Source organism: Tachypleus tridentatus, chromosome 9 (genome assembly GCF_004210375.1).
Source record: "Tachypleus tridentatus isolate NWPU-2018 chromosome 9, ASM421037v1, whole genome shotgun sequence".
NCBI lineage: Eukaryota > Metazoa > Arthropoda > Merostomata > Xiphosura > Limulidae > Tachypleus > Tachypleus tridentatus.
In genome coordinates, this window is record NC_134833.1 from 122,565,734 (window position 1) to 122,593,142 (window position 27,409).

The window sequence follows — 27,409 nt, forward strand, 5'->3', positions numbered from 1 at the left end:
TGAATTTTCAACGGGACAGTGAACGATAGGATGTTCAGACCTGAGAAGAGAAATTGCTTCCTATTTCACTCTGGTGGTGTCAGCTGAGTTTTGGTAAGCTCGAGAGCTATGCTCGAGCGATTACTTCGCGCACGCGAGATGATAGATGGATGGAGCCAATGGTACTTGAAAGTCTTCGTTTTATTTCTGATGAGATTTATTTATTAGATGGATGAATGGGACTGGAAACATGCCTAATTTTCTCTACTATGAACATTGTATTATGTCATCGATTCTGTCGTCGTAATGTAGATAATTTTAAGTTTTATTAAAGTTTATTTCATTGTACAACCCATAAATAAAAATATAAGTAAAAAGCTAAAATTAAATGCTATAAGAAAAATCGCTTTTTGCTAAGAATGCGGCCACATATTTGTACTTTTTACTATTTAGCCAAAGTCTGTCTTTCATCCTTTTGCTTAAAAATGTGACGATACATTTTTATAGTTTTCAAGAAAGTCGTTAATATTTGACTAAATAATATCAAAAACTAACAATGTGCTTCATTTTTGTAAAATGTAAAAAAAAGTATACACTAATTGAGATGTAGTAAACTTGTATGGCAATCCAACATTCTATTATAATTCACACATGTTTCAGTTTGTGCTATTCCTAAATATATCAAGATATATAAATATATCGAGCTGTCAGCACCATTTGCCCCACGGATAAATTTGTAGAACACAATCTAAACAGTAAGATGAACGAAACTAAGCAGTTAAACCCTGAAACTCTTAAGAAGATAGACTATGTATAGTCTATTAATAAAAAGGGATTATTGAAACAAGGCTAGGACTTGTATGATAAAACGATGTACAAACATGAAAAAATTACAAGTACACAACGTATTTCTACTCGTTTCGAAAGATAACTGGTAGTTGTGTACGCTCATGTATTCAGATAACTCACCAACAATTAATATTAAGCTCGCTGATGTGAAATGATTGTTGTAACAAGTCATTTTGTGAAACTGTATAAAATGGGAACGATGAGCAGTATATATAGTTGTATAGTTTTTATTTTTATAAACGATATACATTTATTACACATATATACATATTAAGAGAAGCTTTACGAAGGTTGGGTTATATCTATAAAGATCAATACATGAGACTTGTAATTTGAGGGTCGCGGGTTCGAATCCTCATCATACCAAACATGCTCGCCTTTTCAGTCGAGCATGTGACAGTCAATCCTACTATTCGATGGTAAAAAGAGTAGCCCAAGAGTTGGCGGTGTATGGTGATGACTAATTGCCTTCCCTCTAGTATTAAACTGCTAAATTAGGGACAGCTAGTTCAGATAGCCCTTGTGTAGCTGTGCGCAAAATTCAAAACAAACAAACAAATATGAGACTTGACGTGTTCTTTTGTGACATCTTTACTACTAAAAGCAATACCTATAAAAATATAGTAATAAAACATGTTTTAGTTACAAAATAGGTAAAGGTACATAAAATTAGTTCAACGTATATTTATCACACTTTTAGTCTATACTTTACATATATTATTTTAAACATTTTATTTTGATATATATGTATTTAGCGTTGTTCTCTCGTCATGACACATATTTAAGATCCCAGTCTTTTCGTGTGATAGATACTTGACCCAGTGAAATTTGAATCTTGTTTTCAAAAACACGTGATGTTTTTTATTCGTTTAGAATAACAAACGGTTCATTGAGCACTTTACATGAGCTTAATTTATCACGTGCTACATCTAAGACTAGTAAAGAAGTGCTACTTCTAAATCTGGTTATTAAGTGGCATTCCATAGTCTGATAGGGAAGCGATACTCCTTAGTCTGGTTACAAAGTACGACTGTAGAGTATATCATAGAGTAAAACTTCTAAATCTGGTTACAGTATTGGATGAGAGTATGGGCACTAAACTCATCCACTGATTCTGGTGACCAAATGTTTCTTCTTAGCCTCATTATCAAGTACTTATTTGTGTCTGGTTTAAATGTTATTTATTATACTACACGTTTTTATATTATTTACTAGTATAATAACTACACAAGTAGTTTGTAGCAAAATGTAGGAGACACTGTTCAAATGTTGCATATGCTGGGAGGAATAATGGAAACAAAGGGTATACGTAGTTTGGGTATATTCAGTGTATAAATTGTACCGCAGACTTCGTGATGGTTTACATACAACATGTGTATAGTTGTAATAAAAAAGAAACATTATACGATATTGGCAGCTTTTACCATTTTAAAAACGTTTGTGAAGAGTTCATTCGCCATTTTTTTCCAGCACGTTTCATATGTCTACGATTTTATAGTTGAGCTCGGTCACCAGGCGGGTCAAGGCAGTCCCGAGTTTCGCAGCGCATGCTGCACTGTCCCCACGCTTGGTTGGAAGGCAGCTGCACTGCAGAACTCCCGTTACTTGAAGCTCAGCACACGCTGCACACGGTCCACGCCCCGGTGGCTAGCTCACAACACACAGGGTCAAGAAGTCAACAAGATGAGCTATACTGGACGGTCATTCAAGTTTTACAGTGGTCATTCTACAAAGTTTCAGTGACCATTCGTTTGAACTACTGCTACCAGAGGTTTTAACGTACAATGAATTACAGTGGTACAGGAATAACGGCAGCTCCACCTAGGGGAGGGTTGAGGTCAGGAATAAGATCTCACAGGCAAAGTCAGCACGATAGAAAAGACGAAAGCCCTTTGACTGACCAGTTCGTAGTAAGTTCCTTTACGTTTCTAGAATGGGATGCTTCTATTTCATTTGAACTATGCGAGATTATATTCCGTAGAAGTTGGTTTGATATCAATTAATGATTTTAACACATGTTATCAAATATATAAACGTTACTGGATATAAATATATGTATTAATATATCTATTTGTGTGTGTATATATATGCATATATATGTTGCTTGTCAGTTTAATCATGTTGCGTAAAGAAATCATTCAGTCAAAGATTAGCTAGCTCTACAGAACAGTATGCCTTGTTTCAAACACTTGGAAAACAAATAAAGAAAAGTTGTGAGTTTGAAATCGTAACAAATGATGCCACTTTATGTTATGAGCCTCGACTGTGGTAAGAAAAAGCTCGGAATCGGTACTGTTTCTCATCTTGTCTTTTTTATTATCTGCTACCTTTTCTTGATGTAAGGCCTGGAACTAGCATCTTATTTAATGGTTTTGAAAACTGATTAAGTTGGTTTAATTACAGAACATTTTTAAAACATTTGCAGTTTTAAAACGAGTTCTATTCCTTTTCAAAAGTTTGAGTTTTGCTATTTACTGTGCGAAACTTGGAAAGGAGGATATCGAAAAATGTTGTCTATGCAGACTTCAAGACTAAACAACAATCTAAAGTGGAGCATCCCAATTTAGTTACATAAAACGCGTTCACTAATAGATTACAACAGCGATTTTAAATGCCAGTGGTTTAAAACATAAAAACCAATATTAAATCGCAGACGAAATCGTTTTCAGTGTTAACTTCTGGTAGAAATATAACTTTGATATCCTATATATGAATAAATGGTGCTGCGTTATAACATCCTGTACGTCAATAGACGGTACTGTAGTGCAACATTCTGTATACAAACAAAAGGTATTACAGTATAGCATCATGTGTATGATTGTTGTTTTGTTTTTTGAATTTTGCACAAAGCTACTTGAGGGCTATCTGTGCTAGCCGTCCCTAATTTAGCAGTGTAAGACTAGAGGGAAGGCAGCTAGTCATCACCACCCACCGCCAACTCTTGGGCTACTTTTTACCAACGAATAGTGGGATTGACCGTAACATTATAACGCCCCCACGGCTGAAAGGGCTGGCATGTTTGGCGCGACCGGGATGCGAACCCGCGACCCTCAGATTACGAGTCGCATGCCTTAATACGCTTAGCCATGCCGGGCCTCCATGTGTATGAAAGGAGGGCATTATATTATAACATCCTGTATATGAATGGAGGATACTGTAACATAGCATATTGTATATGAATAGAACATACTAATGTGAGTGAGCTGGGATTCTTCTACAGTAGGTATTTGTCACTTGTTGGCGATAAATTTAAATAGTAAATGGACAGCACACAATCCACTTGTTTTAAAATAATATATATTCAAAACAAGTCAAACATGTATAAAAAAGTCTTTACACTATAGGATATCATACTTTTATCTAAAACTCTAAATAATTTATTTTTCCTTCTCAAAAATCTATAGAGGCTGATTCAGTTACGTTAGAATCCAAAGATGAGTTACTTTTCTATACTCTTATCACAATAGTATCAGTGAAAAAGTCATTTATGTTAATTCGTAGGTTATCACAATTGTACCCTGAACCTTATATAACTGCCTCTTTTTAGTTAAAATTCACACGGGCGGGTTTAATTACTTTAGAACAGCCTTTGACAAGACAGATTATCCCCCTTATCTCTATTAAAGTGTGAAGCTATTTTTAAGATATCACCTGTTTCTACAAATCACACACGCGCTGGCTAACTTCACGTTTTATTTCACGAAATATCTTTCTTTATTGACTGAACTCTTTACTGACTATTGAGCTCGTTTGATCATCCATATATATTGCTAATTGAGGTTTTGAGAAGATGACGTCAGCAGTACTACAACAATTGGACAACATGTGATTCTTACCAAATTTCGTAACAAATTTGTCACAACTATCGTTTTTAAATTAATTAATTTCTAACACTCTTGTTTAGAAAACTAAATAATAATTAAATATTATATCACTAAATAAACTAAATAATAACTCTTACACTCAATAGTTATGTATATCCAATAAGTCTCCCGCTGGCACAGCGATAAGTCTACGGATTGTACAACGCTACAATCAGCGGTTCGAATCCTCTTGATGGACTTAGTAGATAGCCAGACGTGGCTTTGCTATAAGGAAACACATATCCAACAACAAATCTAATAAAAGTTCGCGATCAATCAAATATTATTAATTCAACTAAGTTAAATCTAAACACATTTTACCTTCATTGTCCTGTTACACTTCGTTTCCATCCCTGCCTCTCAGTAAATTATCATTAATTTTACGGATTTACGATGCGAAGTTCCTCAAATTCCTCGCAGTGAACAGAACATATTTAAGGGATTCTCCACTGAATTCTTTTTGCGCAGTTTTTATTGAGAGATTTACTTCATGGACAGTCTCGGGTTTCAAACGATCGAAAGGTTTCCCATTAGATCTGATATAAAGATTATTAACATTATTATATGTTTCATCAAACATAATATTTCTTTAGCTTCTATTTACAAAATATGTTTCAGGAAACAAGTGCTAACCTAGATAGAAATACTTTTATGTAACTGTTACTCAACCATGTAAAAACATTCAAGATATGGTGACCTCTCTCCATTCTTTAGCTTAAAGGGTATTAGGTGAAACGCGTGTTACACAAACAACTAGCGATCATAATAGAGTTGCAGTTCAGAAATGAGTGGTCTAATAGAGATAATTACAAACTGGGGGTCGTAGGAAAATATCAGGAAGACTATGAAATTATTTTAAAAAAATAAAATTGTGCGTGAAATGTTAGAAATCAAGGCTGAAAAAGTGAAATCAATATATAATGCGCTGATGAGCCCTGAATGCCGAAGAAGCTTTTCAACTCCCTGTTCTAATATATATACTTGACAAGTATAAGTTGTTCTGGAAGGATTACAACCTGTAATATTAGCATTAATTGGGTTCAGTTAGGAAATACAGTTCCTGATTTGGAAGAATGTTACCACAAATATATTGGTCATGTAAGAAAATAGTATCACAGTAACATCTTTCGTTAAAGGAAAACTGGTCCCCAAACTTGAATTATATAGAAAAGGTAATCACAAGGATCTTAATTATACGAAAGGTCACCATAAGGGTATTGCAAGAAATATTATTTTAAAGGCAGTTGTTAGATAAAGTGAAATTATCACAAGGACTATGTGATAGGTGACCCAAGCTAAAGAGCATTCACCATGACTATTTTTGGAAGTACATTGGTGAGAGAGCAGCCAAGTGGACAACTCCATTGAAGAACTTGTCAATGGAAACTCAATCTGCTGAAGAACATGGGGGTCAAGACTACTTTCTGGGGATCTCAATGGACTCATCCAACAACCTTTTCAAGAAGAATTCCCCCAGCGACAGAACAGCCAGCGATAACAAGAAAGAAAGCCATTCTATCAGTATACCATGGGCCTTGAAAGAGACACCCTCTCCTCTCTTGGGAAGTGGACACTTTAGTATGTTGTTTTACTTTATTTTTTATATAAAAACTGTCTAGAAGACTTCGTAGTTGAAGAAGGGGGCAAGGTTGTAAGATATATAATTTTAATGCTGTAATTTTTTTGTCAGCTGTAGCTAGCTTTGAGCCATAAAAATGACATTAGGATAGGCCTAAAAATTTCTAAGGACTTAGTATTAAGTGTTCTAGTACATTTGAAATTATAAATATGAGGTAGTTATGATTATAGAAATCAACATTCACGGGCGAATGGAACATCTCTCCTCTATGCAATTTCAACATGGCCAATTTTGACACCAGAAAGGGCCTGGCATGGCCTAGCGCGTTAAGGCGTGCGCTTCGTAATTTGAGAGTCGCGGGTTCGCGCCCGAGTCGCGCCAAACATGCTCGCCCTCCCAGCCGTGGGGGCGTTATAATGTGACGGTCAATCCCACTTTTCGTTGGTAAAAGAGTAGCCCAAGAGTTGGCGGTGGGTGGTGATGACTAGCTGCCTTCCCTCTAGTCTTACACTGCTAAATTAGGGACGGCTAGCACAGATAGCCCTCGAGTAGCTTTGTGCGAAATTCCAAAACAAACAAACAGACACCAGAAAAGTAATGAAAAACACGAAAAAATCAAAAACTTCCTTCATATCATTACTTGGGACCTGCAAGAAGGTATTTTTATACTTTAATCTTATGTACGTTGGTTCTCACACACATGAATAGTTCAAACTCCAAATTATACTTTCCTTGCTAAAAAATTTAACAAAAACAAAAAAGTTTCTAAAGCTTCTATATCCCTCTATGGGATCTGCAAAAAGTATCTTTATACTAACTCTCAAGTAAATTGGTCGAACCATTGCAAGGAAAGAGACTAGATTCCCTAAAATTGGGAATTTAACATTTTGACCCAACTAAAATGATAAAAATGAAACATATTCTATATTTTTGTACGTATACAAGTATCTTTGTATCAATTTTAATGTAAATTGGCTGGTATGCAGCGAAGTAATTGTCAAAAATTTCATAAAATTATGCTTTTTTATGGCTTCTTGATTCTTCTACAATAACTGTGTGAAACCTGTAGAAAATTATATATTTGTACCAAATCCTATAAAAATTGATCAAAATTTGGCTGAATAATTGACCAAACTCCCCAAAAGTACACTTTGTCAATAATGAACATGTTTCTATCCAATCAAGAGGCTCTTTAGAAAATCAAAACCAGCCATCGTGTGATGGGCTTGCTCATCCCATAAGCCGTAGAAATTGATTCCTTAAAAAGACTCAAGAAAGGTAAATCAATATCTTGTGCGTATAAAAATTTATATTTTTACTAATTTTCATCTTTATTACTCTAAATATTACAGCACAAAAGTTTAAAATGTACATTGTTTTGGGGTTGTTTGACCTTCTACCTTATAAAATCCTTAAAAAGGCCTAAATAAAAAAATAAAAAGCGCTCTTGACGTATTGGAACAAAGTATAATTTTACCAAATTTTGAACCAATCTATCGAGAAATGCATGAATGAAAATGATCGGTTTAGAAGAAGAAACAATAGAAAAACAGTATGTGTCTCTCTGCAGACATAAAGACTGTATGATAGCTTTTAAGAACGATATTAGAGCGAATGAGTTAATGTGTTAGCTATAACAGTTACTTTACTTAATGTAGGTATGTTGGCTTGATTTTAAATTTTTCAAAGATTATTAGAAATGTTTGAAGGTCATTCCTAACGAAAGCCTACACAAATATATGATGGTGTGCGAGTGTTTAACCTCGAGGAAATGTTAAAGAAGAAAATAAAGTAATTCATTCTCGTGACACGGACTGAACGTTGAATTATTTTCATCAGTTAATTTAAATAAGCCTCCAACAATGATAGTGGTAATAGAGTCCGCTGGTAACGGCATTTTAAGAGTGTACTTCGAGCAGTAAAATACCCAAAGCCGACCTTTCTTGAGTTTCAAGGGAAAACATCAATTCTCTTTTCATTGAAGCTTAAATGAATATGGTATGCATGATTTACAACAACACTGATATCATACAAAAACTACATAATTATTAATTACAACTAAAACAGAAAGGTAACCATGCAGAAAATAAACAGTGTTAAGGACTACTTGTCTCTTTTGTTTGATTTAAATATAAAACTAGTGATTTATGGCTATAGAAATTCATATTACATTTGGGTATCGGGTTTACCCTATTATTTGTGAGCTGTAAAGTGTAGAAAATGGTCTTTATTCAACCAACAGGCTCGTTAGAAAACCAAAATCAGTCATACTTATCTCGGTTTTCCGGGGAAAACTTGCTACGCTAACTCACGGTGTTACCATGCGATACACCATTTTTGTAAAGTTAAAAAACGCAAATTGCGTGTTTATCAAAACTCTCATCATATTTTTATCTGATTGTCAATTTGTCTCGTTCTTAGTTCACATATGAGGAAGATGTCTTGTAACGCGATATATTTAATTTTTTACACATACTAAATATTGTTGCACAAAATTTTATATATATATATATCTGCGCACAAGCATCCCTAAGTTTGAACTAGTGAATCAGTGAGTCAGTGAGAAGGCAGTTAGTCAACAGGACTCGCCATTAACTTGTAGGTTACTCTTTTCTGAGACTTGGCCGTCTTGTGTTATGGTGCATTCACGGATCCAAGGGGCAGAGCGCATTCTTGTTCTAACAAATCCTGAACCAGGAATTCTTGGCAGATCCCACTAAAGGTTAGTCCACACCTAGCCCAAGTTTTATAAAAGGGGAAACATTTGGACAACATCTCAGGAATTAAAAATTAACTTTGAAATTTATAATTGCCTCATGTAAAGAAAAGTCTTTAGAGTTATATTCTCTTAAAACACACCTAAATTTGAGAAAAGATCACGAACAAAGACTATGACTAAGGATATATAATGAGACAAAAAAATCAGGTTTCCCCAACAGTTATTAGGACTAAGCACATATCATCTCTCTCTCTCTCTATATATATATATATATATATAAGCTTTCCTTGACAGTAATTAGTACTAAAGGTTTAGAATCACGATATAAAGAAAAAAGCTTTCCCGAGCATTTACTTGGATTAAGGGCGTAGGATAAACTAGATAACTCGAGTTTTATATATCATATTCATTTGAATGATTACTTGGGAAAACCTAGTATGCAAGCAATGCACTTAAGTAATTATTCTAAAATTTAAAACTGAATTTCATAAACAGTTTTAGATTAACAAAGTGAATGAATGAACAGGTGACTACTCCGAGCAAATCAGGATTTTCGTTGTTATTAAAAAAATCCACAAGTAGACACCAAAGATCACGTTTCAAAATGTATGAGTCAAGAGGTGTGGTCAAACTAACGGGTGACAACTCTAAAGAACAAAAAATAAATTTGGCTTTTCCTCCAGTTTACGGGTTTCTTTACTTTGAGGTCTGTTTAATGTTTATACTTTTTTCATAACTTTGTAATATCTTCCATCAGACATGTTCAGCAAGTATTATTTTATGTGCAACCAGGATCGTTCTGCAGGTTTACTTTAGCGGTTCTTTAGTTTTGGAACTAAAAAATTAGAGGATTCCTGTAATTGCTGCGCTTGTTAATGACTCGTGGTTAGAATAAAAAGAATTAGATAAAAACAGACAAACATTTGCACATTATGGAAGAAACTTGACTTCCAGAGGTGTGTGTTTTTTGTTAAACACAAATTTACTCAATGAACTATCTGTGCTGTGCATACTGCTGGTATCGAAACCAGCGTTTTAGCGTTGTAAGCCCTCAAACTTACAGCTAACTTTAAGATAAAGAGTAATGCAACAGAAACATAGTATAATATTTTTTTTACCGTTATGGACAAATACTTAAAAAATATTGGTGCTCAATAAATATATTCTTTATAAAACAGTCAATGTCTAGTGTATTTATATACAAGACCCACGATTAATACATTGAAAAGGTCAAGAACTTTGATGTTGAGGATTTCGTTAGCTCAGAGCACATGTGATACAAATAAGTTTAAAAAAACAGGTGGCTGCTCTTTGGAATGTGCAGTAACTGTGTTTATAGAATAAACGTGCGTGGAAAATTCACAGTGCGTGAAATGAAAGCAAAGTCGACTGTTGCTAAATAACAACACTATCTGGATTAATCATATCTTACTTTGACTGTCTTTCAGCTTCTATCTTTTATCTCCGTCAACACGTTTTTATTTCTTCTTTATAATTATTACAGTTTATATTTTAATAAATGCACGTATTAATATATTAGTTTTCGTTCTTCATTTCGTAGCTATTTTACTTTTCTTTAATGTATCGATAAAGATTTATTGCACTGGCTCAATATTTATGAATAGGAAATGATGGTAAGTACAAATAAATTTGACATTGCGTTGGAAATTTCTACAGGACGAGTATTCACCCACGTATATACAACCAAATTTTTTAAATTGTTTTTATAGCATAACAGGTATTTGTATAAAAACTGAGAATATTGTGAATTTATATTTTATGGCAAAGCTAGTAAAGTTATCTGCTACCTTCTCAGAACACGCAGGCAGCAGCACCCCACAAGTTACTATTCATTCAAAAAATTGACTGTCTCTTTTACAATACACTAACCGCTTAAATTGCAAGGAATATTTTGTGGTTTCGAACGTATTCGAATCCGGCTCTCTATCTCCAAAACTTAGAGTTCCATGAGACATGTTCAACTGTAGCTCAACGTTAAGTCAGCAGACTTACGACTTTAAAACTTGGGTTTCAATACCCACGGTTGGCAGAAAACAGATAGCCTATTGGGTAGCTTTATATTAAACAATAACCTTTAAAAGCCCCATTGAGCCCAAAAATGAGAGAAAAATTTGCTACACGTTACTTCCGTATTGTAGATATCACTAATGTAAAAATTTGCCCTTCACTCATTAGTTTGAATTTATGTTTTAGCTTTATACATAATCACTGTGTCGTCTAATGGCTTAGTTTTATACATAACCACTGTGTTGTATGATTGCTTAGTTTTATACGTAACCACTATGTTGTCTGATGGCTTAGTTTTGTATATAACCACACTGTATTGTCTGATGGCTAAATTTTATACATAACCACTGTGTTGTCTGATGGCTTAATTTCATACATAATCACTGTATTGTCTGATGGCTAAGTTTTATACATAACAACTGTGTTGTCTGATGGCTTAGTTTTACACATAACCACTGTATTGTCTGATGGCTTAGTTTTGTACGTAATCACTGTATTTTCTGGTATCATAGTTTTATAAATAATTGCTGTGTTGTGTGGTATCTTAGTTTTATACATAATCACTGTATTGTCTAGTATCTAAGTTTTGTCTGTCTTCTTAAGTTTGTCTGACTTAAAAAATATTAAAAAGCAAAAATCAGTTTAGTTTTCAAAGTCTTGGAAGTGCAATAATGGGAAACTGTGTTTTGTTCAAATTCTTCAAGCTGGTTTGTATTCACACACTTTCTTCCACAGTTTTTCAAAAAGGATTTCTTAAAAGCACTTTTTATTGATTTTCTTAGGTAGTGTGTTACGACGGACTTGAAAAGTTTGGAAGACTTAAACTGAACTCGTTGATTTGTGAATGTTTCTTTAACAAACAAACAAAACAAAACTCGCATCAATGTTTTTGATGTGTGCTTGAGTTTTACTTTAGCGTTACGGGCTTATGACGCTAAAAATCAATCAGAATACCAGTGATTGTCAGAGCACAGATTGCCCATAATATATAGCTTGGGTTCTAAAACAAACACAGGGGTGTGGGAGGCAAATTAAAAGCGGTGGAGAGGAGGGAGCAAGGTTTATTTGACCAAGCGAAGCGAACGAGTGTGCTGCGTTAAGCACATCCATTATGACCAGGGAGTAGGACTTGCTTTAAGGTTCGCAAACTTTTGAGTTCTGGATTACATTTTATGCATTCTCTCGTAGTAATTTTCCTGGTTTTGATGTATTTAATTAAAACAGATTGGGAAATGTGTGGAGGTTCCCCCCACTTCCTACAACACTGAAAAAAAATACAGGGATATCAGGATGGAGAAAATGAAGTCGCCTCTAAAGGTGATAAATCATGGACTAAGACCATCCAAAGAACTGAAAAACAAGTAGTCCATTTTTCAGAGGGTTTTAATACTTGCGTTGCTTGGCTCAATAACTCCCCTTAATTACTGAAATGATACAGTATATTTTGTTTCCCGCGGTGTACACTATTAAGAAAACTGTCAACCATTTTTTTAACTAGCACTGCCACGATTATAGTTACTGTCCCTTAACTATAATACAACGTTGTAGTGTTACCAAGCGCTCATTAACTACACTGTTGTTATGGTAGTAACCGTTCATTCATTATCGTTATTTGATAGTTACTTGTTCGTTAACCGTCGTAGTCATAATTAATTGTGTCATAATTTGTACTTCTTCGAAAAGTATTGTTGTCGGGCCGGCATGGTCAGGTGGTTAAGGCACTAGACTCATTATCCGAGGATCGCGGGTTCGAATCCCTGTAACACCAACTATGCTCCCCCTTTAGTCGGGGGTGATATAATGTGACGATCACTCCCATTATTCGTTGGTAAAAGGGTAACCTAAGAGTTGGCGGTGGATGGTGATGACCAGCTGCCTTCCCTCTAGTTTTACATCACTAAAATAGGGACTGCTAGCGCAGATAGCCCTCGTGTAGCTTTGTGCGAAGCCCCAACAAAACAAAGTATTAATGTTATAGTTACTACTAGTTCGTCAACTATTGTTGCCATAGTGACCTTTAGTTAGATAACTAACAGCATACTTTTTAATTTGTACCTTAGGCTGATCACGCGACTCATCTTAATAACGACGTTTTTAAGTAATTCTTGAGACTTTATCGTACATTTTATATAATTTGTTGTTCTCCTTTTTTATTCCGTTACAATTTTAGCTGATCATCAAAACTTTAATATACATTAGAATCAGTTTAGCAGTTACCCTTCTTCTCTCCTATACTAATACGTTGTTTAACTGACCATTGAGACTTGTTATAGATTTTATTCGGTTCTATTGTTACCCTCCTTCTCTCCTATACTAATACGTTCTTTAACTGACCATTAAGATTTGTTATAGATTTTATTCAGTTCTATTGTCACCCTTCTTCTCTCCTATATTAAGACAATAATTAACTGAGCTTTAAGAATTATTGTTTACTTCATCCAGTTCTGTTGTTACCCTTTGTGTGCATTCCACCATTGTGGTAATAGAGAACTCTAATTTCAAGTGCATGTCTTCCTATTCTTAAAGAGTAATCTTACAAAGTATCAGAAATAAAGAAGTTATTTTCTTAGTTTCCATTTCATTGTCATAGTAGAGCACCGCTAACTCTAGAAACTTGCTATAGTGTGTGCTGAACGAAACATCACTTTAGTATTGTTTGCTAAATACCCGACTTTAATACTTATTTTATAATTGCGTTAGTCTTTTTAATATGTATTCAGTTAAACTCCTGTTTTTGGTACATTGTAACGATCACATATGGTGTCTTGGTTAATAATACTATTACCACGACACTACCAATGTAGTTTTGACCGTCTTCGTAACTGAAGGAAAGCGTTTACCTTACGACTGTTGCTCTAGCCACGCTTTTATCATAAATGAAATACGAATTACATAAAACAGACTGTTTACTGTTGCGTACCAGAAGAGATTATAATGAAATATTCCACCGAAATTTATTACAGTAATTGCATTCATATGTTACCTTACTATTCCTTATTGTTCAGCCCATTTCGTCGGAATTCCTTCATTCAGCTTATAAAACATCTGCCGACCAGCATTTCTATCGATCCTAACATGGCGTCATTACTGCAGCATTTCGTGACGTTGTCTTTCACAATTTGTAGAGTATACTGAAGGGACTTTGATAAAAAGTTTAGAAAAACGATCTCTATATAGAAATCTTATAAACACATACATGTAGAACATCAATCTTAGACGGTCGGTATACGTTATTTTTTTTCCTTCCAAAACGTGTGTATAATAAGAATATGTTTTATCTAGTTTGGTAAAAGAAAACATGACCAACCTTCTAGCTGTGATATTTTGTGTTAGTAATTCATAAAAAGATATCATAAATGATAAGTGGAACATTTAAGACTTCACTGGTGATGTTTTATCATAGCAATAGCACTTTGACCTCTGAAATTTGATTCAACCGATACTCTATGTTCATTATATGTTAATTAGTGTCAAGAGGTTTGATTTATGGTAATTACAAACATCTGAGATAGAAAACAAGAATCGTACACTCTATAAAAATATACGTATTTTACGAAGTCCGATTCTTTTTTCAGTAATTTACCAAACAACAGCTACAGCTTCAAACACGAAAACTGTTCAAGTTAATTATCTTAAGCACGAGATCTTCATCGAGCTGGACGTCTTCAAACACAAATATATTTAGGTTAACCTCAAACTTGGCAATTACATCCAATCTTAAACACAAAAACCCACATCCAGGTCAACAACCTCAAACTTGGCAATTACGTCCAATCTTAAACACAGGAACTACATCCAGGTTAACAACCTTAACCATGGCAATTACAATCAGGTTCACTTAGGCATGAGAAGTATATTTAGGTGATCAACCTGAAACACTCAACAACATCCAGTTTAATAACTACAACCATGGCAATTACATCCAGGCTAACAGCTGTAAATGTAAGAATTACATCCAGATTAACAACCTCAAACATAGCAACTGCATCCAGGTTAACAGTTTTAAACATAAGAACTATATCAATGTTAACAACCTCAAACATGGCAACTACATTTACGTTAACAGTATATGGAGGATATGACTAACCGAGCAGTCTCAACCATGTTGATTAATTTACCTGAATGACTTTTACGTGTAATGTTTACATCACTTCTCTAATTAAATCACTGACTGTGACTGCTTTAAACCTACGCAGAATTTTCACACGACGCACACTGTATCCTGCACACTTGCATTCAACTATAAGAAGCGGAGTGCATATGGCGATTCAGCAGTCAGTGTGTTAAAGGCAGTTTACGTGTAGAAGGAGACTTTAGTTTGGAGTGTCCAACAGTTAAACACCCGTTAAGAGTTGTTTGGTTATGCTACCGGTGTTTTGTCCAGAATATGCTTCAACAATATACTTTGAACTAGGATTAACAAGAAAACGTTCAACAATAGTTCTTGGGTTAGAACCAACAAAAAATATTGCAACAGAAGTCTCTGAACTAGAACCAACAAAAAAGTGCTTAAACAATAGTCCTTGAACTAGAATAAGCTAGGGAATACTTCAAAAATTGTCCATAAACTAGAACCACCAAGTAAATGCTTCAACAATAGTCCTTAAGCTAGCACCAAACATTTAGCCAATTTGCGCCAATAGAATAACCAAAGATACCAATGTTTCTTTAGAAGGATGTACGTACGTGATCAATATAATTTCATGATAGAATTTTCTAAGCGGTAGCTTTATGTTGAAAACAAAACTATGTGCTTCCGAAACGGTTCTGCGTGAATTATGAGAAGAAATCAGTTATCTAGCAACGGTAATTAATGTGTGAATTATTGGATAGATTGTGAAGATATGAGCGAGTAATATACTATATGTAATAAGGTGAGAAGCTATAGTTTGTACTAAGAGGTTTTAGTCACAGTAATTTAATGTAAGAAAAAACGGTGAAGAAAAAAGGAGTCAGTCTTTTCAGTACGTACTCAAGACGCCCACACTGAAACATGCAGTATTTTTGTTGTGTATTATAATAGATAAATAACGTAATTTATTTTTAAAACTACATTTTGGTTATTTTTCATTTCTCGCCCTGTGTTGGCTTGAATCAGTTTTAATGATATCTCTGTTTATGACATGTTAAATCGGATTTTTATTATTCCTAAAAACTAAATACTTCATATCTATATCTGTTTGTCTGTCTGTATATATTGTGATCAATGAGACTTCTTGAGTCAGGTTTAACTAACAGAGTGAAGGTCATGTGGTCGTTGAAGACTTTTTCATTTGAGGTAAGTCAGTTGAATACTTATTAAAATCCTTAATTAGGCTAAGTGGAGGCTTAAGAATAAGACACCTTCTAACGTTCAAGACAGTAAACTATTTTTTATCGTTCAATTTCGATGAGGTTCTACCTATTGCATAATATTGATTAATTCATTTTATGTGTTTGTGTGTCATAAAATTTAGTGTAAAAATTGACTAAACATTATGTGAAATCATTTACTTTGTATGCAAGATGTATGGAATGTCACAACATTAATTGTACAATCACTGAAATACTGGGAGTTACACAAGTATAAAGTAACCAATAAAACTTCAAATCTAAACAACATAGAAATTAGACCAGTATAACGTAACTAATAAAACCTCAAACGTAAACAACAGAGAAGTTAGACTGGTATAATGTAACCAATAAAACCTCAAATCTAAACAGCAGAGAAGTTACACTGGTATATAATAATCAATAAAGCCTCAAACCTAAAAGCTAGGTATGTTACTCATTACAATTTGCTTAAAATAAAACACCTAAAAACTTAAACTTCAGAAAATTTAGCCTGCTATAGAGTGCTCAATAAAATCTCAATAACTGAACACTAGGAAAACGGGTTCAGTATAAAGTGATTAATAAAACTTTAACACCTAAACACCAGAGAAGTGGATTCAGTATAAAGTGATGAATAAAACTTTAACACCTAAACACCAAAAAATTGGGTTCAGTATAAAGTGATTAATAAAACTTTAACACCTAAACACCAGAGAAGTGGATTCAGTATAAAGTGATGAATAAAACTTTAACACCTAAACACCAAAGAAGTGGGTTCGGTATGAAGTGATGAATAAAATTTTAACACCTAAACACCAAAGAAGTGGATTCAGTATAAAGTGATGAATAAAACTTTAACACCTAAACACCAAAGAAGTGGGTTCGGTATGAAGTGATGAATAAAATTTTAACACCTAAACACCAAAGAAGTGGATTCAGTATAAAGTGATGAATAAAATTTTAACACCTAAACACCAAAAAATTGGGTTCAGTATAAAGTGATTAATAAATTTTAACACCTAAACATCAGAGAAGTGGATTTAGTATAAAGTGATAAGTAAAACTTTAACACCTAAACACCAAAGAAGTGGGTTCGGTATGAAGTGATGAATAAAATTTTAACACCTAAACACCAAAGAAGTGGATTCAGTATAAAGTGATGAATAAAACTTTAACACCTAAACACCAAAGAAGTGGTTTCGGTATGAAGTGATGAATAAAATTTTAACACCTAAACACCAAAGAAGTGGATTCAGTATAAAGTGATGAATAAAATTTTAACACCTAAACACCAAAAAATTGGGTTCAGTATAAAGTGATTAATAAATTTTAACACCTAAACATCAGAGAAGTGGATTTAGTACAAAGTGATAAGTAAAACTTCTACACTTAAGCACCAGAGAAGTGGGTTCAGTATTAAGTGATTAATAAAACTATTATATATAAATACGAAAGAAGATAAAACAGTATGGTTATCAATGAAATCTTATAAACTCAACATGAAGAAAGCAGGGCTAGCATACAGTAATCATTAACACCTCAGTAACGAAGTACCAAGGACGTTGGACTAATATATAGTGTTTAATAACGTTTCACCACCTAAACACCAGGGAAAACTAGCCAGTATAGACTGATCAATAAAACTTAAACAACAGTAAAATTAAACCCGTATGTTCATAGTTACGCTAATATAACATTATGTTGGTTCTTCAGTAAGTTCTTTTATGTATGACAAGCTGAGACCACCGTCCCTTGACCGTTTTATAAATTTAAAGAATGTGTTGGTGGATGCTATGAAAAATAACAAAAATTATAACTTTTCGACAATTTATTTATTACATAACATATTGTTACAGTATTCATTATTACCTAAACAAACGTTTTGTATACGTTTTAAGAAATTACTGTGTATATATAAAACATAGTGTGCACTATGTGATCATTAGGGTTACTTTCTAGGAAGAGGTAGTTGGCCAAAGCTGTTTCAGCTGAGTTTATGAGTTATTGCAATAGTGACAGCAACTTTTTTATCGTATTCCTCTGAGATACAAACGACGTTTGTGTGCCCTCCTCTCACACCATGTGTATGTTACGGAAAATTTAGTGTTTAATGGCGTAGCGCTATCTGTGAATATAGTTAACGACAACTTACGGCAAAAATAATAAATGCTCAACAACAGCAATAATAGGAAAGGGAGGAGTCGTTTGGTTGAGACTGACACAGCGAACGAGGAGTATTTACATAATGGGCAGACAAACAGACATTGTGTAATAAAACAAGGTATGCAAAAATGTTGTTTTCAATATGATAAACTTTTACAGTCTGGAAGAAGGTACGCTAACATAGTCTCTCAGTTTTCTTCCCAAGCCATTTTAGAATAGTCGTCAAGTGTAAGTTTCAATCTTGGATTAAGCAATTCACTTTCGTGAATTTTCCAAATTTGACCGACATGGTATTTTTTCAATCACTTTAACATGGCGGACAAATAATAATGTATTTTAAAATTAAAATTAATATTTCTTTTGGGATTTAAAAGTAGTATAGTTCTCTTGATAGAATAGGCTTGCTACGTTATTAATTACTCGTCATGCCTTATTTTTCTCTAATAGGAGTTAGACAAATGAAAATGAATTTGTTATAAAAACCCTCTAGTAGCGAGAAATAACACTTTTTAAATTTTTGTTGCATCTATCCTATTTATATATTAATACGCATTCACTGGTATTGTAGCTTGTCCTGAGGGCAACTATTTGATTTGCTAACGGTGTATACTGATTGCAGAGCTGAGTGCTTTTACAAATTTGAGCTTTAACTTTCTAATCTGTCAGCTTGCTGCGATTTGTACTTTCTGTTGTAGTTCCCAGTAGATGGGAGCTCAACATTATTACTATTATTGTGTTATATTTTACGTAATCGAAATATTATTGAATTTTCTTTCTTTGTGTAGTAGATCTGGGTTCGGCAATATACAGAAAATTCCTCTGGTAGTATCAAGGATCGCTTTATTTAGATTTTGTAACATATATTTTATCGTAGTTCCCTGTGGTAGAAAAACACATTTTTGTACTACATGTTACTGGGCTTTACAAAATTATGTAAAAATATGTAATTTGTTTAGACTAATATTAGTATCATGATTATTACCAGAGTATCAGAACATTTTATAAGGAGCTGATAAACGTTGGAAAACATTTAAATGAAGGTTTTAACATTAGTTTTCCCAACTGTCGTAGTACTTTTATTGAGTATAAAAATTACCGAATACAGTGTTTCTTTAACTTAAACACTTTTGGTATATCTACTTCAACTATAAACCAGCATTCAAGATCTGGTTTGAAAGCTTTCTGACAGTTTTGTTTTTCTTATTTTTAAGTGGAATGGGATTACACAGGACAACCAATATCTCTAGTACCATCTACCTAAAGAATTATTCGTGAAACTTTAGCCACATCTCTTGGATACATAACAGCTCTTAATATGTGTTGTGTATCAGAAAGTTCTTTGGATATTCGGTATATGTGACTGAATCCACTTAAATATGCATTTAGTATATTTGACTCAATTCTGTAATTCAATTAATTTTCTAATAATATTTTGTGGACTACCAAATGTTTCTAAATACATTTTGCAGTATTTCTGACTGTATTCTGAATGTTATATGATCAAGGTTGTGTTAATTAATTAAATAATTAAAACGACGTGCACCAAATAAAATAAACACAGATTAAGACACAATATATATAGGAATGTATTTTTCTTTTATGCATTAGCTTGTTGACTGCCAAGTATTTCAGCTGCTACGGCAACTCCGAACCAAGTTCAAAATACAACTCTAATGCTTCTTCATTTTGTAACTTTTTTCGTGACGCCATTTTGGATCGAAAGTGAAACAATTTGTAAGTAGGTCAAATGCATGTATGGTGTTGACATCTAGCGTTTAAGTTAGGTATTATTCAGAACGAATTAACTCGTCCGTGGCACTATGTTACCGATCGGCTTCGACGAGTTATCTCGTCTACGGCACTGAACAGGTTAAAAGGCAGAACTCCAATCGAAGACTGCCACGTTTAAAGTTTGGGTAATGAACTCGTTCTATTGACTAAACACATCATATTTTAATTCAAAATAAAAAATCAGTCTTTAGACTACGTGTCTTTGAAAGACGTTAAGTAGGCATTTCGAAGGTTTGTAAAATTACTGGTGTCACTGAATATATTATGTGAGTTATAATATTTCGTCTGCCAAACAATATTTTGGGTTTAATTGATTTCTATTATCGCACTCTGTAAATTACCTAACTTTTCAAACGATATTCTAGGTTTACTGTATTCTCTGACCACATTCTTTGAATTATCTGATTTGTCTAACGATATTCTGGATTCATTCGATTTTTATAAGTCTAGCGTCCTACCACAGGTCATGCCAAATTCCCTGTAAAAGGTTCAACCAATTGACGCACAAGTGCTCTTTTACAATAAATGGCGGTTTGATTATATTTTTTCAACACTCATAGCTGTATTATGAACTCACCATTCGATATGGTGATGTGGTGAGGTTGATATATTATTACATATCTTTCTTTGATTTCACTCGTAAGTTCTTATAAATATGTACTATTATCGTTATATTACAAACCATTTTCCTCATCACTTAGGACTAATATAACTGTATCACAGAGAATCTTTTCGCAACATACATTAAGTCTAAAAAATATTTCATTGGCTCTCAGTTAGATCCATTTTGCAGAATACACCGTTTATTAGATTGAGCCACATAGATGCGCAGATGCATCACAGCATATCATGGTTAGTTTACAAGATCAAAATTATTTTTAATTTTAAAAAAAGTGAATGATAGCAGGTTCTCTGGTCACATTCTGTGAGTTACCTAACTTGTCACCAGAATAAACTTAGTATTTAGCATCAAAATCATATACTGTTTAATTCTTCCCAACAAATAAAGTAGAAGACATGCGTTCAGGCCAAGATACGTGACAGTCTTCTCAGGGCTAATAAGTAATACAGCAGAATCATGTTACAGCTTAGAATCAGTATACCTATTAGGTTGACGTTGTTACAAAGTTATAACACGTGCTGATGAATCAAAGCTGTTTTAACAGAATATACTCAAACATTATAAAGTACTGATTCCAACAATACAACTGTGTATATCCTAATAATCTAATATTAATGTTACAAAGTAAATTACATACAATGTATCATAACTAACACATTACAGACTATATGCACAAGCATCTACTTGGATGTTCCCGGCCTTTACATCATGCATGATTTGTAGTTGCAATGATTTTTTTTACGTTTAACAACAATTCACAGTATGCACATAAAAATTCAGTCTATGCTGTTAAACTGTAATTTATGTGATATATAATAACTTATATTCTAACGCGGTATCTACTGAAATTACTAACAACAATAACAAAAACTAGACTCATTAAAAGTACCCAAATAAATTCTCATTTTATAGTTTATTGTGCTAACTGGAGTATATTTTGTTAGTTGCAACACAAGCATGCAAACCAATAGGCTTAAATTTATCATAAACTTAATATAACCCATAAGTTTTTTTTCCTTCTATCTCTTAATAACCTACTTGTCGAAATGTTGAAACTATGCCCATTGATAATATAATAATACATACGCAGATGGCACGTTATATACTATATGTATATATATATATAACATTACCAAAACTTTATTTCAAACAGTACAAATATAACTTTACGCTTAATAACATGTGAACTACACGAAACCATAGCTACAGTATTTATACAAATATAATATTATTGTCTGTTGTATGTCCATGTAACTACTTTGTAGGGTGGGTGGATCTTCACCAAATTTGGCATGGAGTTTAATTGAGTCCATGCAGAGACACTTGCAGTTTTTATGGACGTTTTGTGTTGTTTTAGAATTACATATAAAGGAAACAACTTTTCATGCCCTAAGACATGTTTTTTAAACTATGCTCCGCGGAGCCCTTGGGCTCCGCCATAGTTATCTGGGGCTCCGCGAGGAAATTTTAGAAAACTAATATTTTTTCTTAAAACTATAAAATTGAATCAGAATACGTTGTACAAAAAAGTAAAATGTATCTTTAATATAACACGTTTATCGCGTATTAGGCCTTTTAATACTAGATCAACGCTGGGTAGTGGTGCCAACTATCTTTTAAAACCCGGATCTGGGTTAGCAGCTAAATCTCCAACGAAACGAAACAAAATGAAACATGACGTCATAGCTGAAACTTTCCAAATTTGAAACATTGTGATGCAGTTAGATTCAGTATCAATTGTTTCAATTTCAAAATGTATTTATATGAAGTATAATTATATTTATGACGTTTATAATTGGTAATTATTACGTTAGGTTAGATTCGTTGTAGTTTAATTAGACAAACTTGGTACCAATGAGCTCTATGACGTCATACGCCCGCATGACATCGTGTTTCATTTTGTTTAATTTCGTTCGAGATTCAGACGCACGTCAGATGTGGCTTAACACTTTGGTATTTGGCTTTAAAATTTCTGTTAAAAAGTAAAAAAAAAGTAAAATAATAGGTTATCTTTTTCATTCAGAAAAATATATTATTCCAGTGATCTAACCTTTTTTCCCCAAATCTTTATTTCTGATTTTGTTATGGAACACTGATCTTAGGTCAGCATGTTATTGTTTGATGATGATAAAACTCAAGTGTTTGAATGAGTTTTCATCAAGAAGCTAATATGTGTCCGTGAAAATACTTTTAAAGTGCCAAAGATACAAGAATACGTTTTTAGACAAATTAATAATTTGTTGTCACCTTTATAATGGATAAGTGGCTGAATATCAGTAATGAATGTGATACGAGTAAAAATCTTCCTAGGCGTAGGCCTAATACGAATTCATCAGCGTTAACGTCGTGTGCAAGCACTTCAATGCAGGATGATGTAAGAAGCACCGAAACAAGAAAGAAAAAAGTATTATGTGTTTGTTTGTTTTGAATTTCGCGCAAAGCTACATGAGGGTTATCTGCTCTAGCCGTCCATAATTTAGCAGTGTAAGACAAGAGGGAAGGCAACTAGTCATTACCATCCACAGCCAACTATTGGGCTATTCTTTTACCAACGAATAGTGGGATTTACCGTCACATTATAACGCCTCCACAACTAAAAGGGGCGAGCATGTTTGGTGTGACGGGAATTCGAACTCACGACTTTCGGATTACGAGTCGAACGCCTTAACTCACCTGGCCATGCCGGGCCAAAAAGTATGATGAAAGTTTTATTGAGTATGGTTTTACATGGACAGGTAATGAAGATGGACTTAGTGGATTGTGTGTTGAATGTGGAACAGTGTTGAGTAACAGTAGTTTGCATCCATCAAAGTTAAAACGACATCTAGAAACCAAACATTCCCAATTAAAAAATCCAACTTCTGAGTATTTCAAAAAAAGTGTTTGCAATTAAATGCAAGGAAAACTACATTTTATTCGTGTGTCCATCAGAACAACAAAGGTGCTTTTATTGCTTCATACAGTGTCAGTTACCCTATTGCAAAAGCAGGTGAAGCTCATACAATTGCAGATAAAACCATGCGCAAAAAGATTTGGTAGAGTGCACGATTGATGAGAAGTTTCTCAAAAACATCAACTCTGTGCCCCTTTCTGACAACTCGGTTTCTCGAAGAATCAAGGATATGTCAGCAAATTATTTAACGGAGTTAATAAGGCGAGTAAAAGCGAGTCCAACTTTTTCGCTTCAGATGAATGAATCAACAAATGTCGCAGGTTATACGATGTTACTTGTGTTTATTCGCTATATTCACGAAGCTAGTTTTGAAGATTGTTTGTTTCTGTTTATTTTTGAATTTCGCAAAAAGCTACACGAGGGCTATCTGCGCTAGCCGTCCCTAATTTAGCAGTGTAAGACTAGAGGGAAGGCAGCTAGTCATCACCACCCACCACCAACTTTTGGGCTACTCTTTTATCAACGAATAGTAGGATTGACCGTAACTTTATAACGCCCCCACGGCTGAAAGGGCGAGCATGTTTGGCGCGACGGGGATGCGAACCTGCGACCCTCAGATTACGAGTCGCACGCCTTAACACGGTTGGCCATGCCGGGCCTAGTTTTGAAGAAGACATTCTAATTTACAAACCTTTGACTACTCAAACAACAGACAAAGAAATATTTTAACTAATCGATTTATTTATGGAAGAATATGAGATCAAATGGCAGCTTTGCTCAAGTATTTGCACTGATGGGGCTGCAGCTATGACTGAAAAATTTTCAGGTGCAGTGTTACGCATAAAAAAAGAAAAACCCGGACATCGTGAGTATCCACTGCTATCTATATCGTCATGCACTTGCAATGAAGCGAATGACAGAAGACTTCAAAGTGGTATTGAGTGATGTCATACAATAGTTAATTTTATAAAATCAAGACCACTCAATGCGAGGATCTTCAGTTTACTCTGTGAGGATATGGGAAGTTTGTATAAAAATTTGCTGCTTCATACTGAAGTCCGATGGCTTTCTCAGAAAAAGGTGCTTGCTCAGTTTTACGAACTGCGTGAGGAAATAGGTTTCTTTTTATCTGAATGTCATTTTGAACTTACATATAGATTAAGGAACAAATGCTGGATACAGAAAGTGGCTTACCTTTGGGACGTATTTGCCTATCTAAATTAAGTGAATACTGCAATGCAAGGTAACAGGGTAACGTACTTCAAAGCTCAGAGTAAAATGAAGCGTTTCAACGTCAGCTAATATTTTGGGGTGAATGTATACTTTAGGAAGAAATTGATTGCTTTGAAAATCTCAGTTGTTTTTTTATTTATGAATGAAATTTCCTTAAGTGAAGATGCAAAAGTTTCAGTCTTACATCATATATCTAATTTGTTAACAACTACTGGGAAGTACTTACCTCTTAATATAGAAAAATTACTGTGGATTCAAAATTCCTTTGTTGACTTTGCAAATATTAACGACTTGCCTCTGAAAGAGAAAGAACAGCTTTTAGAAGTTCAAACTGATTACACTCTATAAAAATTCAGCAGGAAGAAATTACACAATTTTGGATTCAAATGGCCATAGAATACCCAGAAATAAGTAACACAGCTTTGAAAATTTTGGTGCGTTTTCCAACAATATATCTTCGTGAGCAAACATTTTCACTGTATACAGCTAAAAAGACTAAATTTGGAAACAGGTTAAATATTGAAGATGATTTGCGCTTACAGGTAACAAACATAACTCCAAATATTGAACTACTTTGTGAACAAAAGCAAGCCCATCTGAGCCACTAATAAATAAATAAGTACACTGTACTTTTACTGATATAAATTTTGCAAACAGAAATTTTTGAACAGGTAAGTAGAAGTAAATTTTTTCTTTAAATATTGATATTTTTAATAAATTTATATTCTAAGAGCTTGAAGTAATATTTATTGTTTCTATTTGTAGTGTATTTTTTATATTAAAGCTCCAGAATGTTTTTTTTCTTTCTGATGTGAAGCTCCGCAGGTCTAAAACAGTTGAGAATCCCTGTTGTTTTGAATGTGACACACACAAAACACAATGGGCCATTTGTGCTTTGCCCACCACGGGTATCAAAACCCGGTTTTTAGCGTTGTAAGTCCGCAGACATACTGCTGTGCTACTGGGGGGCAGTACTCCAGCTAGTACCTTATGAAGTATAATTGTTCCCAACAAACACAGTAGAAGTGTTATCGGGCTAACCATGTGTCAAAAATCAGCCAACAAAACTGCTGTTGAACGATGATATCGAAAATAAAACAAATCAATGACAAAAATTGTGCCACGATAAATGGCTAATGTGAAATAGACGTTTTAATAATCACAACTTGTTGGGCTGGGACGCTCAACCACTGGTAATAATAGCTTAAACTGTTGGCGTTACAGCTGTAATTACTAATTTATAAAGTGGGGAAACGCGTGCTAATAAATAAAAGCCAACAAAAATTTTCTCCCCTTGTTACGTAATGTATTTTCTCTCTGATGAGCTTCCAATTTATTATATTATGTATCACGAGTTAACATAGTCTGAAACTGAGTTAAATTATAATATAAATTCGGAAGTTAATTAAATGTTGATATGTATTAAACTTATGATATCAAGATTGATACACACAGTTGTTTTTCTTTCTTAATACGAATATCTTTTAATATACAAACATTAATACAATTTATAATGACGGTTTTTATAAATAATTATAAATAATCATTTATATAAGAAAAGTTTACAAACTTATAAATAATATTGATTCTTTTATCCGATCCGGAACTTCCTTGATATCTTATCAAGAATTCACTGCGAGTTTTTTTTTTTTTTAATTCGTGCAAAGCTCTTAATATAGCAGAGTAAGACTAGAGGGAAGCAGCTAGTCATCACCACCCACCGGCAACTCTTAGGCTACTCTTTTACCAACGAATAGTGAGATTGATGATAAACTTATAATGCTCCCATGGCTGAAAGGTAGAGCATATTTTGGTGTAGCGGGATTCGAACCCGCAACTTCACTACAAGTGAATTAATTCTGAGTTGGTATAATTACGATTCTCTTAACGGGGAGCTAGCTAGCTCTTCGCTGATCACATGTGGGCTTTTTTATTGCTAAAGTCATATAATGTCTTCGCATAAATACTAACGTCCGAGATTAATCCACTGAAGTTAAACGTTTTGTAATGTTTGAAATCTATAAAAGTCCTGGTCAAATATCTAAAGTTCCCGAATAATAGCCATTAATCACAGTTATCGTTTTCGAGGTTTATATTATACTAACTGTAGCAACTCAATAATATATAGTGTCCCTCACGAGTTGCGTTGATTACCTTTTATGAGTTTGAGAAGACAGTTTCTAGAACTTTCAGTTAAAGCAAGAATACTGACGATCACTAGTATTTACATACACACATTGTACATTGTGGTTCTTACATTCGAGAATCGTCTACAAATTTAATGAATACGCGGGAATTTCACAATGTACATTTAACAGTATAAGTTACAGGCGTTTGTAACTGTATATCTAACTGAAACAAACATCGATATTAAAAT

General features: G+C 33.9%; 1 protein-coding gene across 1 annotated transcript in view; it reads left to right on the top strand.

Annotated features, from left to right (window-relative positions):
• Positions 1-2,502: 2,502 nt before the first annotated feature.
• The window catches only part of LOC143226237 (prolyl endopeptidase FAP-like), a 125,001-nt gene continuing 100,094 nt past the window's right edge, over positions 2,503-27,409 (top strand). Inside the window, exon 1 of the mRNA XM_076456994.1 lies at positions 2,503-2,738. Coding sequence (XP_076313109.1) covers positions 2,613-2,738 — 126 coding nt within the window. The 5' untranslated portion in view covers positions 2,503-2,612. The remainder of the gene's footprint in view (positions 2,739-27,409) is intronic.